Below are 10,900 nucleotides of genomic sequence, written 5' to 3' on the forward strand. Positions count from 1 at the left end.
TACATTGTTCTCGAACCCGTAGGGTCCGCATGCTTAAGGTTTCGATGACAGTTATATTATGAGTTTATGAGTTTTGATGTACCGAAGGAGTTCGAAGTCCCGGATGAGATCAGGGACATGAGAGGAGTCTCTAAATGGTCGAGACGTAAAGATCAATATATTGGACGACTATATTCGGACATCAGAAAGGTTCCGAATGATTCGGGTATTTTTCGGAGTACCAGAGAGTTACGGGAATACGTATTGGGCCTTATTGGGCCATACGGGAAAGAAGGAAAAGGGCCTCAAGGGTGGTCGCACCCCTCCCCTTGGTCTGGTCCGAATTGGACTAGGGAAGGGGGGCGCCCCCTTCCTTCCTTCTCCTTCCATATGGGAGGTGGAATCCTACTAGGACTAGGGAGTCCTAGTAGGACTCCACACTTGGCGCGCCCCCCTCCTAGGGCCCGCCTCCTCCTCCCTTGCTTCTTTATATACGGGTGCAGGGGGGCACCTCAAAGACACAACAATTGATCCTTGAGATTTATTAGCCGTGTGCGGTGCCCTCCTCCACCATAATCCTCGATAATATTGTAGCGGTGCTTAGGCGAAGCCCTGCGACGGTAGAACATCAAGATCGTCACGACGCCGTCATGCTGACGGAACTCTTCCCCGACATTCTGCTGGATCGGAGTCCGGGGATCGTCATCGAGCTGAACGTGTGCTAGAACTCGGAGGTGCCGTAGTTTCGGTGCTTGATCGGTCGGGCCGTGAAGACGTACGACTACATCAACCGCGTTGTGCTAACGCTTCCGCTTCCGGTCTACGAGGGTACGTAGACAACACTCTCCCCTCTCGTTGCTATGCATCACCATGATCTTGCGTGTGCATAGGAATTTTTTTGAAATTACTACGTTCCCCAACACCCGGTGCTCTCCATGACGAGGAGGGAGTAGTTATCCCTCGGGGCTGAGGGTATGTACCAGTAGCTATGTGTTTGATCTCTCTCTCTCTCTCTCTCGTGTTCTTGAGATGATACGATCTTGATGTATCGCGAGCTTTGCTATTATAGTTGGATCCTATGATGTTTCTTCCCCCTCTACTCTCTTGTAATGAATTGAGTTTCCCCTTTGAAGTTATCTTATCGGATTGAGTCTTTATAGATTTGAGAACACTTGATGTATGTCTTGCCGTGTGTATCTGTGGTGACAATGGCATACCACGTGATTCACTTGATGTATGTTTTGGTGATCAACTTGCGGGTTCCGCCCATGAACCTATGCATAGGGGTTGGCACACGTTTTCGTCGTGATTCTCCGGTAGAAACTTTGGGGCACTCTTTGAGGTCCTTTGTGTTGGTTGAATAGATGAATCTGAGATTGTGTGACGCATATCGTACAATCATACCCACGGATACTTGAGGTGACATTGGAGTATCTAGGTGACATTAGGGTTTTGATTGATTTGTGTCTTAAGGTGTTATTCTAGTACGAACTCTAGGGCTGTTTGTGACACTTATAGGAATAGCCCAACGGATTGATTGGAAAGAATAACTTTGAGGTGGTTTCGTACCCTACCATAATCTCTTCGTTCGTTCTCCGCTATTAGTGACTTTGGAGTGACTCTTTGTTGCATGTTGAGGGATAGTTATGTGATCCAATTATCTTATTATTGTTGAGAGGACTTGCACTAGTGAAAGTATGAATCCTAGGCCTTGTTTCCTAGCATTGCAATACCGTTTACGCTCACTTTTATCATTAGTTACCTTGCTGTTTTTATATTTTCAGATTACAAAAACCTTTATCTACTATCCATATACCACTTGTATCACCATCTCTTCGCCGAACTAGTGCACATATACAATTTACCATTGTATTGGGTGTGTTGGGGACACAAGAGACTCTTTGTTATTTGGTTGCAGGGTTGCTTGAGAGAGACCATCTTCATCCTATGCCTCCTACGGATTGATAAACCTTAGGTCATCCACTTGAGGGAAATTTGCTACTGTCCTACAAACCTCTGCACTTGGAGGCCCAACAACGTCTACAAGAAGAAGGTTGTGTAGTAGACATCAGCCGGTCGCCCAAACAAAGCGTGATACGAACTTTTGATTTTCACCACCTCAAAAGTCAATGTTTCTGATCTTGAATCACGATCATCTCCAAAAGCCTCCTCTAAGGCTATCTTGCCCACTGGATATGCAGACTTACCAGGCACCACACCATGGAAAACGGTGTTTGACAGTTTAAGATTCTTATCTGTCAACCCCATATGACGGAAGGTATCATAATATAGAATGTTGATACTACTTCTCCCATCCATGAGTACCTTAGTGAACTTATATCCCCCAACTTGAGGGGCCACCACTAAGGCCAGATGACCCGGATTGTCAACCCGGGGCGGGTGGTCCTCTCTACTCCATAAAATGGGTTGCTCAGACCAGAGCAAATACTGAGGCACCGCCGGTTCAACAGAGTTCACCGCCCTCTTGTGAAGCTTCTGATCACGCTTACACAAGCTAGTGGTGAAGACATGATATTGCCCACTATTTAACTGCTTAGGATTGCTCTGATAACCCGACTGCCGCTGCTGCTGCTGGTTCCCCTGATGGTTGTAACCTCCCTGGTTGCCCTGGTTCCCTTGATTGTTGTGTCTGGTTTGATTGCCCTGAAATCCTGAACCGGAGTTGCCGCCTTCGTAACCCGGCCCGTGGAAACCACCTCCTGGACCGCCGGGCGGGCCATTATCATACTGAAACGCATTGGAATTCTTGAAATCTCACATAATATAACAATCCTTCCAAATATGCGATGCTGGCTTCTCCTTTGATCCATGCTTTGGACATGGGTGATTTAACAGGCGCTCCAAATTGGAGCCTGGACCTCCGCCCCTCTGCGGCTGCTTGCTCTTACGGCGCTGACCATTCTCCTGAGCATTGGTGTTAGCCACAAAGTCTAAACTGTTGTCGGCTTTGCGCTTACCATTATTCCCATGGCCTGCCGGATTATGCTGCTGACCCTTGGTGTTGCCATTCTTTTTTTCCTTTCCCCAGTTTGTCCTCCTTTGAGTCAGGGTCTTTGGTATTATCTGAGTCGGCATACTTAACCAAAGCGGCCATAAGTGTTGACATATCATTGCAGTGACGTTTGAGTCTTCCTAACTTCTGTTTGAGCGGCAGAAAACGGCAATTGCCCTCCAACGTTAGCACTGCGGTATCTACATTGATACGATCCGATGAATGCAGAAGCGGCCAGATCCACAATTGACATGGGCTGCTTACAAGTATCTTTGAAGTTTCTGGATAAACCGGTGCTTCAATTCAGCCCATGATCTGACAGAGTTAGTTGGTAAGCTCTTCAACCAAGTACGAGTTGTTCCTTCCAACATCATGGTGAAGTATTTAGCACATACTGCTTCATCCACATCTAACATCTCCATTGCCATCTTGTAGCTTTCAACCCATGCCTCTGGTTGCAGATCGGCGGTGTAATTGGGTACCTTACGAGGTCCTTTGAAATTCTTGGGCAATCGCACATTACGCAAAGCGGGGGTGAGACACGGCAGCCCTAAGGAACTGAATACCACACCTGGCTCTACTGAAGTGGTAGGGTGAACCGGAGTAGGTTGACGAGCTCCGTGCAGAGCTGCTAACTCGGCCTCTCGACTTGCGCGACCATGATCCACCATATCTTGCGCATTAGCACCTCCCCCTGCCGGGTTGTGCCCTCGCGGCGAGTTACGGCGACGTGCACTGCTTGACACGACCGGTTCATCCTCAACATGCCTGTTGTAGCTCCGGCTTGGACGGGGGGTGGAATGAATCCTCTCACGACTGTGCGAATATGCATGCTGCTGGTTTGGAGCTGTTTGAAGGAGATCTCTGGCCCGTCGTGCCTCAATCGCAACTGGTGATTCGCCGTCGGTTGGGAGGGCTGCCAACCGTGAAGCGGCGGTCACAATGTTGTCCAACGGGTTGGAGTAATGCCCGGGGGGTGTTGGAACATACTATGGCACAATGTTGTTCTGACGAGGCGGGTCTATCGTGCGCGGCTGAACCGACGCTCCTGTTCCCGGCGCCTCCGTCCGGTTTAATATTGGCTGGATACTAGTTCCTGCTCCTGGCGTGTTGAAGAGATTTCTTGGCTCATAACTCGGCGGGAGATGCGATCGGTATCTTCTTCTCATGACTTCTTCTGAAGCATTCTGATCCAGCCTAAGCCGGTAGGCCTGAGCTTCCAACTCGGCCCGTTCTGTAGCCATCCTAGCGTTCTCTGCCGCTAGGTCCGCTTTAGCCTGAGTTATCTGATCTTTCACCTTTGCGATCTCCGTGTTGTGCTGATCCCGGGCTGCTGCGTCCACCTTCGCGGCCATCAATGTTGCCAAAGCGTCGAACAAGTCAGACAGAACTTGAGCCGGAGGTGGCGCAGAGCTCCCTGCCCCTACCGGCGTGGCTGTTGCTGAACCGGAGTGCATTGCTGCGGCGGTTGATGAGTGGGGCGCTGATTGTGTACCGGCCATGAAGATAGCGGCCCGGTTTGGCAGATCAGGGGAGTCCAGAATACTGTTGCCCTCGGAACCTCCACTAATCCGACCATCCTGCAACTGATAGAGCGATTCAGTTTCTCCAGAAGACTCGTCGTCGGAGCATACAACGGTTTCTCCATCGGATGCCGGTCCGTCCTCATATTCAGCTCCGTGGATGACACCTACGAAAACATGCTTTGCCATGGGCTGAACCGGGGAAGGGTTTGCATGCTGAGCTGTCTCGATGACGTCGGTGCAGGTGTCCGGCTCAGGGCCCGGTTCGCCAATCTTGCCGATGAAGACGTGAATCCCACCAAAGGGGACCCGGTACCCGTATTCGATTGAATCGGACTCGGGGCCCCATCCCGCGTTGTCGATGTAGAGCTTGCCGCGACGAATCTTCGTCATCCGGCCCACAATGTATCCCTTGAGTCCATCAAAGCTGCCCTTCAAGAACTCGAAATCATCATGCGATAGCCCCACGGTGGGCGCCAACTGTCGTGGGTTTGTCACGGTAGATGTCCTTGTGAAAGGACTTAGTCGTGAAGCCACCGCAATGGGTTAGCTTAAAGGGGTTAAACCGGACAAGGGGACACGGAGAGTTTATACTAGTTCGGCCCCTTCGATGAAGGTAAAAGCCTACGTCTAGTTGTGATTGGTATTGCTAGGGTTTCGATGACCAGGGAGCGAATCCGCTTTGACTGGCTCTCGAGTTGTTGTGTGTTGTCCCTAAACCGCTGCCGGGTCGTTCCTTTATATACATAGGTTGACGCCCGCCGGTTTACAGAGTCTCGAAGCCGGATCATAAACGTGTCCGGTTCGGTCTCTATACTTCCTACCTTATAATGCAAGTTACATAATAAGGTCGGTTTGCATCTACAAGCTTTAACTCGTCTTTGGGCCTTGGGCCTTCATAAAGCGCCATCATTCTTACGTCTTCATGGGCTTCTAATCTTCATAAAGTTAATCCGGCTACTCCTGGCCAGTTTACGTCTAGTAGTAATATCCCCAACAGTCACCGTCGCTCGAGTCCCAAGAAGGCCACAGCTCCTCCCCTCGTGTGGAAGCCAAGCTTGGTGGGCTGAACATCGTCGGCCGATTTGCCGCTTGGCGGCAACGTGGAGACGGACAACTTCACTTCCCGTGGCTCCAGAGGCGGAGCTGAAGAGCGCCGAGGCAGAACTGAAGAAGGCGAAGTTTCAGTTCTTAGGGCTCATGGCCGGACACGGGGAACGGGCACCGGCGATCATAGATTAGGTTAATTAATTATACCTTCAGAGCCGGACGGGCACCACATTTAGTTGAAATATATCCGAAATGTGATGAAATCCGGTCGTGTTTGAACGAATTTCGTCCAATTAGTTTGAATTGTTGTTCAAATGTATGCGGACAATGTTGAATGGCCGCCTCCCGCATCCATGTCCACGGACTGACCCCTCCTTTATCGGCGGATGGATGCGGAAGAAAATTTGCGGGCCGTCGTTGTTGAGATGCCCTTAAGTCATCAATAAAGCCTGCGTTCTTATCAATTTTTTTCTTCCAAACAATCGTGACATAAAAGGAGGAATTATTAAACCAGAGGGCCAAAATCGTCAATGTCTCACGCCTCCCATTAATTTCCTCCCCCTATACCGTCCGGAACGCTGAAATTACGAAGTCCTGCCATAACTGCGCCCGATCTATCCCCCTCTCCTCCTCCCCCCCGTAGCCTCCAAAAATAACTCACGCGTACGAACGCCGCCGCAGCGAAGGCAGGGTGGAAAAATAAACGAAAAGAAAAGGGAAATAAATCCCGTGTTCTCCGATCGGAGGCGGCGACGGGCGACGATGAGGGCGTCGAAGCGGCCGCTCGGCGTGGTGATGGCGTGGGTGCGCCGGCAGCCGCCCAAGGTCAAGGCCTTCCTCGCCGTGGTCACCGGCATGGCCGCGCTCGTCTTCATCCGCTTCATCGTCCACGACCACGACAACCTTTTCGTCGCCGCCGAGGCCGTGCACGCGCTCGGCATCGCCGTGCTCATCTACAAGCTCACCAAGGAGAGGACCTGCGCCGGTTAGTGCCCCCGCCCCTCCCCTGCCGCTCCCGTTCACGGCCGCGCATCGATCCGTGGACGCCGCTCGTGATTTTTTTAGGGGCCTTCTGACTGGCCGCGCGATTCGGAAACGTTTCTCCGGCGCAGTTCGTAAGAGGAAAAAGAAAATCGGCGGATTGGTGGTTTGTCCTGGTGAAATCTAGGTGGTGGCAGCCACCCAGATTGGAATTTTATTTCGATCTAGTATTTCCTTGCCTGAATTTCGCGTTTGGTAGTGGCAATTTCCTAAGATTTGATTTCTTCACTGAGCTGGAGTGATGCGTAGGCACCCTGTTGGTTTCGAATTTTGGTGTATAAGAAGAAGCTAATCCCTGATCTGGTATACTATTAGAAAGTTGGAAAGTTGTGATAACAATCATGGCTGCGAGGATGCATTTGATTAAGGTGTATATGATACTATGATTTGGCTTGGCTATGCACGGAATTAGAGGGAATATGCTCAATGATTCAATGCCGATGCAAGATGGAGAAAATGTCTCCTTTTATCCGATTATGTTGTTTTACAACTTTTGATTTTTCTAGCCTCTTCTGCTTAGAGGCCTTGGTATTGAAATTGTGTTTGCATGATCTTACAATGAAACTATGTAGATTTGTTTCAACGTCCGTATGTTTACGGTCGATTTGGTGTTGGTATGCAAAGCTAACTGCTTTATCCTTTTTTCCTAGAATTATCATATGTGGCAATATCAATGTACTAGTCTACAATTTTAATTTGCATCGTACACATTTTCTTTAGTTCTATATGTGTGGTTGGTAGGTAATGTGCTGACTTCTGAGTGCATTTTGGGTCCATCTGGACTTAAATCTGTAGAAAAGGAAGTTGATTTGTAACAACCATATCCTTGTTAATGTACAAATTTTCAGTGATATTTTCAATCCTCAACTGGCAAATAATATGTGCATACTTTTTTGGCACGTGGATGAATAAATTTACATTTGATGGTTGGTATGATTGTGATAAGCCAGCTTGGAATCATCAAAATTTTAGTTTCTGATCCCAACATAGAAATAGTTTTGCTGTCAAAATTTCCGTAATTTTCTTCAGCCATGTGTATGTTTTATTGTGCTTTGTCTACATGGTTTGTGACCATATATTACATTTTTGTGAGTACGGTATTTTCTTTACTCAGAAAAGTTTCTCTTTTCAAACATGTAAACACGTGAGATAGGTAATATTATAAAGTATAAACCTGCTAGCATTTATAATCACTCTTATGATTTATGTGTTTCTTTGTGGTGTTACTTGCGCTCTCTGTTTTACTAAGTATCTGATGACTTCTCTCTCTTAAATCTTGCAGGACTATCCCTTAAGACTCAGGATTTAACTGCATTGTTTCTAGCTGTTAGACTATACTGCAGCTTTGTCATGGAATATGACATCCATACAGTGTTGGATACTGCTACACTTGTGGCTACACTTTTTGTTATTTACATGATTCGGTTCAAACTTAGGTCAACTTATATGGTGGACAAGGACAACTTTGCATTGTACTATGTGGTAAGAATACACAAACTCCTTTACCTAATTTTGTAAATTTGGGTTTTCATAAGCTGGGGCTGTGATGTTCACACTTTTGTTGCAGCTTGATAAATAAGCTAAAAATTGACTTACCAATGCTCAGCTAATTAGTTGCTTACTTCTCTGCATATTCAAATTGCTATTTATATTCTTTCCGTGGCTTCCTTGCATGAAAGATAGAACTATTCCAACTTGTGCTCTGCATCACTCCTTTTTTTTGTTTTACTGGGTCTGCTGCCTTTCTTATCTGTAAGCTTTGCGCTCAGTTAGAAAATCATAGTGCTATACAGGCACCTTCATCTTTACATAGTGTGATAATCTTGCCCGATCTATCTGCATATCTTCTGGTAAAATGTTTTAAGATAATTAATGGGCTCTCACCCTGGATGACTTGTGGTGGTAAAATCTTATTGGTTAATGGGTAGTAGGAGTAGAAGTGTTAAGAAAACCATGTATAACTAACTTAAAGCGCTGAAACAACTACCAGATTGTTTTGCTTATTCAGTTGCAAATCTCTTCCTCTTAACTTGTAATACATGCGGACTTAATTTTTTTCCCATTTATTTTACGTTATTTGTAGGTGATACCTTGTGCTGTGTTGGCACTAGTTGTTCATCCTTCAACGTCTCACAACATCGCAAACCGGTTTAGCTGGGCGTTCTGTGTTTACCTGGAAGCTGTCTCAGTGCTGCCGCAACTGCGTTTGATGCAAAATACCAAGGTAAACTATAAAAATGCAATTCCTTACTCGAGGTGAAGTTTGCTGACAAACCATCTTGTGCAGATTGTGGAACCGTTCACAGCTCACTATGTGTTTGCGCTGGGGGTTGCGAGGTTTCTTAGCTGTGCCCACTGGGTTCTCCAGGTTTGTCTTCTGAAAAGATTCCCCGAGCCTATTTTATGCAGTACATATGAGTCATGTTTGTTGCTCATCTCGTAAGTGTGATTTGCATGGTGGCATTCTGTGCTCATTTCATTTTTGTTGCTGTCAACTGTGTCTTTACACCGTTGTCTGTGATGAGTTATTATGTGTTTTATTTTGACTTGTTTAGATTGCTTACCACATGCGTCACGTGGTATGAGTTATTATGTCTTAGTTTCCTCAATGTGTGTATTTTGGGGGGCATCATTATTCACCGGACATGTTCCATCACTCTTGTTCACCTTGCAAGAAGTGCAATTTGTATGGTTAATAACATGCCAGGAAAAATTCTATTTACGGCTATACATGTGCATTTGCAAGTTTTCTTGTCGGCGAGTTTCTGAAAACAGAACCCTCATTGACGCTTGTGTGAATTGTGTAGGTTCTGGACACCCGTGGGCGTCTGTTGACTGCGCTGGGCTACGGGCTGTGGCCATCCATGGTTCTCCTGTCAGAAATCGTGCAGACCTTCATCCTCGCGGATTTCTGCTACTACTATGTGAAGAGGTAAGTTCACCATCTATCCACTATGCACATATGTCAGAATCTGACCCTGAAGCACATTGCTTAATACGGTGGGCGTTTGTGGCGGTGCAGCCTGGTCGGCGGGCAGCTGGTGCTACGGCTACCCTCCGGGGTGGTGTAGGAGGATGTCTGCGACGGGAGAAACGACTCGTCGGGTCACCCATCAGAGGAGGATATTTTCAGTTACAGCTTACAAGTATTAGTGAGAGAAAATTGCAGCAGCAGACATAGGTTTGTCGGTGTGTGTGTGTGTGAGAGAGAGACTGGTAACAGCAGCGTATGTGTATGACCTAACTTGAGAGTTAATTTTAGCTTCCGTATGCTTGTTTGTCGCCTCTATTCTGGAAAATCCCTCGTTTCTTGGAACCTGTTGAAATTATGATGAGAGGAAGAAAGACCATATAGTAAGTATCATAGCCTGGTCAAGTGATGCGCGGGCCGTTGCATCACGCCTTGTGGCCTGCGTCTCACACCGGCCCCGTGTAACCGGCCAAGCGCCGCAGGTGGTGCAGAAATTTGATCGACTGTCAGGAAAGTTACGCCGGTTTCAGAAAGCACCGACTGCACGTGGGCCCGTGGATCCATATTTAGAAATAGCAAGCAGTAACTGAAACCGTCGACGTCATGTGAGAGCCATGGATCCATGTTTGAAAGAAATATAACATTCTAAGAGTATTTAACAAAAAACTAGCACATTTCAGAGTGCATTTAGCGGGAGAAATGTTCCATTCGACTATGAAGACGTATATGACGACTTTGTCAATCTCAAGACGATGTGCCGCTTAGTCTCTCAAAGGTGCTCATAGGGTTGAGATGTGAGTGCATGCATTCATGGGGGCGAGTGCATAAGGGTATATGTCTATACCGTGTTATTAAAGAAAAAAAAAGCACTTAAGTATCTCCAATGACACGCATGGGCTAGCTCCCCATTTCCCAAATGACGAGTGCGTGCAAAGCGCAACAAATATCTCATAATATCTAGCCGACAGGTGGGGCCCAGCCCACAGTTTTCCACCTAAAACAAAATCTTCATATTCTTCTCAAAAGAAGATGTTTTATTATAGTAGTAGTCCAAAATACTTCGCTGTCGTGCTCTGCAGAAAAATTCAAGAGAAATCCAACCCCAACCAAAACCCAAGCCAAGCCGAAACCCAAACCGAAACTGAAGCCGGAGTGGGTCGAACCAGCAGCAGCTACAACACGTAGCAGTAGCAGCAGCAGATGGATCCATTTTCCATTCCCATCCACGGCGCCACGGCACCGCACGCCCTCCCCTCCCCCGGCCCAATAAGAGCCCCGCCGCCCACCCGACAGACCGATCGAACCATCCTCCCCCCCCCCACC

General features: G+C 47.4%; 1 protein-coding gene across 1 annotated transcript; it reads left to right on the forward strand.

The window, feature by feature from the left end:
• The first annotated feature begins 6,164 nt into the window (after nt 1-6,164).
• On the forward strand, nt 6,165-9,938 carry LOC119302622 (ER lumen protein-retaining receptor erd-2.2-like). Its single transcript, XM_037579660.1, has 6 exons — nt 6,165-6,550; nt 7,889-8,088; nt 8,690-8,830; nt 8,894-8,974; nt 9,414-9,538; nt 9,629-9,938. The coding sequence occupies exons 1-6, from the start codon at nt 6,328-6,330 to the stop codon at nt 9,675-9,677; spliced, it is 819 nt and encodes a 272-aa protein (XP_037435557.1). The 5' UTR covers nt 6,165-6,327; the 3' UTR covers nt 9,678-9,938.
• The last annotated feature ends 962 nt before the right edge of the window (nt 9,939-10,900 follow it).

Source organism: Triticum dicoccoides, chromosome 5A (assembly GCF_002162155.2).
Source record: "Triticum dicoccoides isolate Atlit2015 ecotype Zavitan chromosome 5A, WEW_v2.0, whole genome shotgun sequence".
NCBI lineage: Eukaryota > Viridiplantae > Streptophyta > Magnoliopsida > Poales > Poaceae > Triticum > Triticum dicoccoides.

Coding starts and splice junctions, on each gene's coding strand:
- LOC119302622 (XM_037579660.1), top strand. CDS start 6,328: ATGAGGGCGTCGAAGCGGCCGCTCGGCGTGGTGATGGCGTGGGTGCGC. Junction 6,551..7,888: donor CAAGGAGAGGACCTGCGCCG/GTTAGTGCCCCC, acceptor TAAATCTTGCAG/GACTATCCCTTAAGACTCAG. Junction 8,975..9,413: donor GTGCCCACTGGGTTCTCCAG/GTTTGTCTTCTG, acceptor TGAATTGTGTAG/GTTCTGGACACCCGTGGGCG.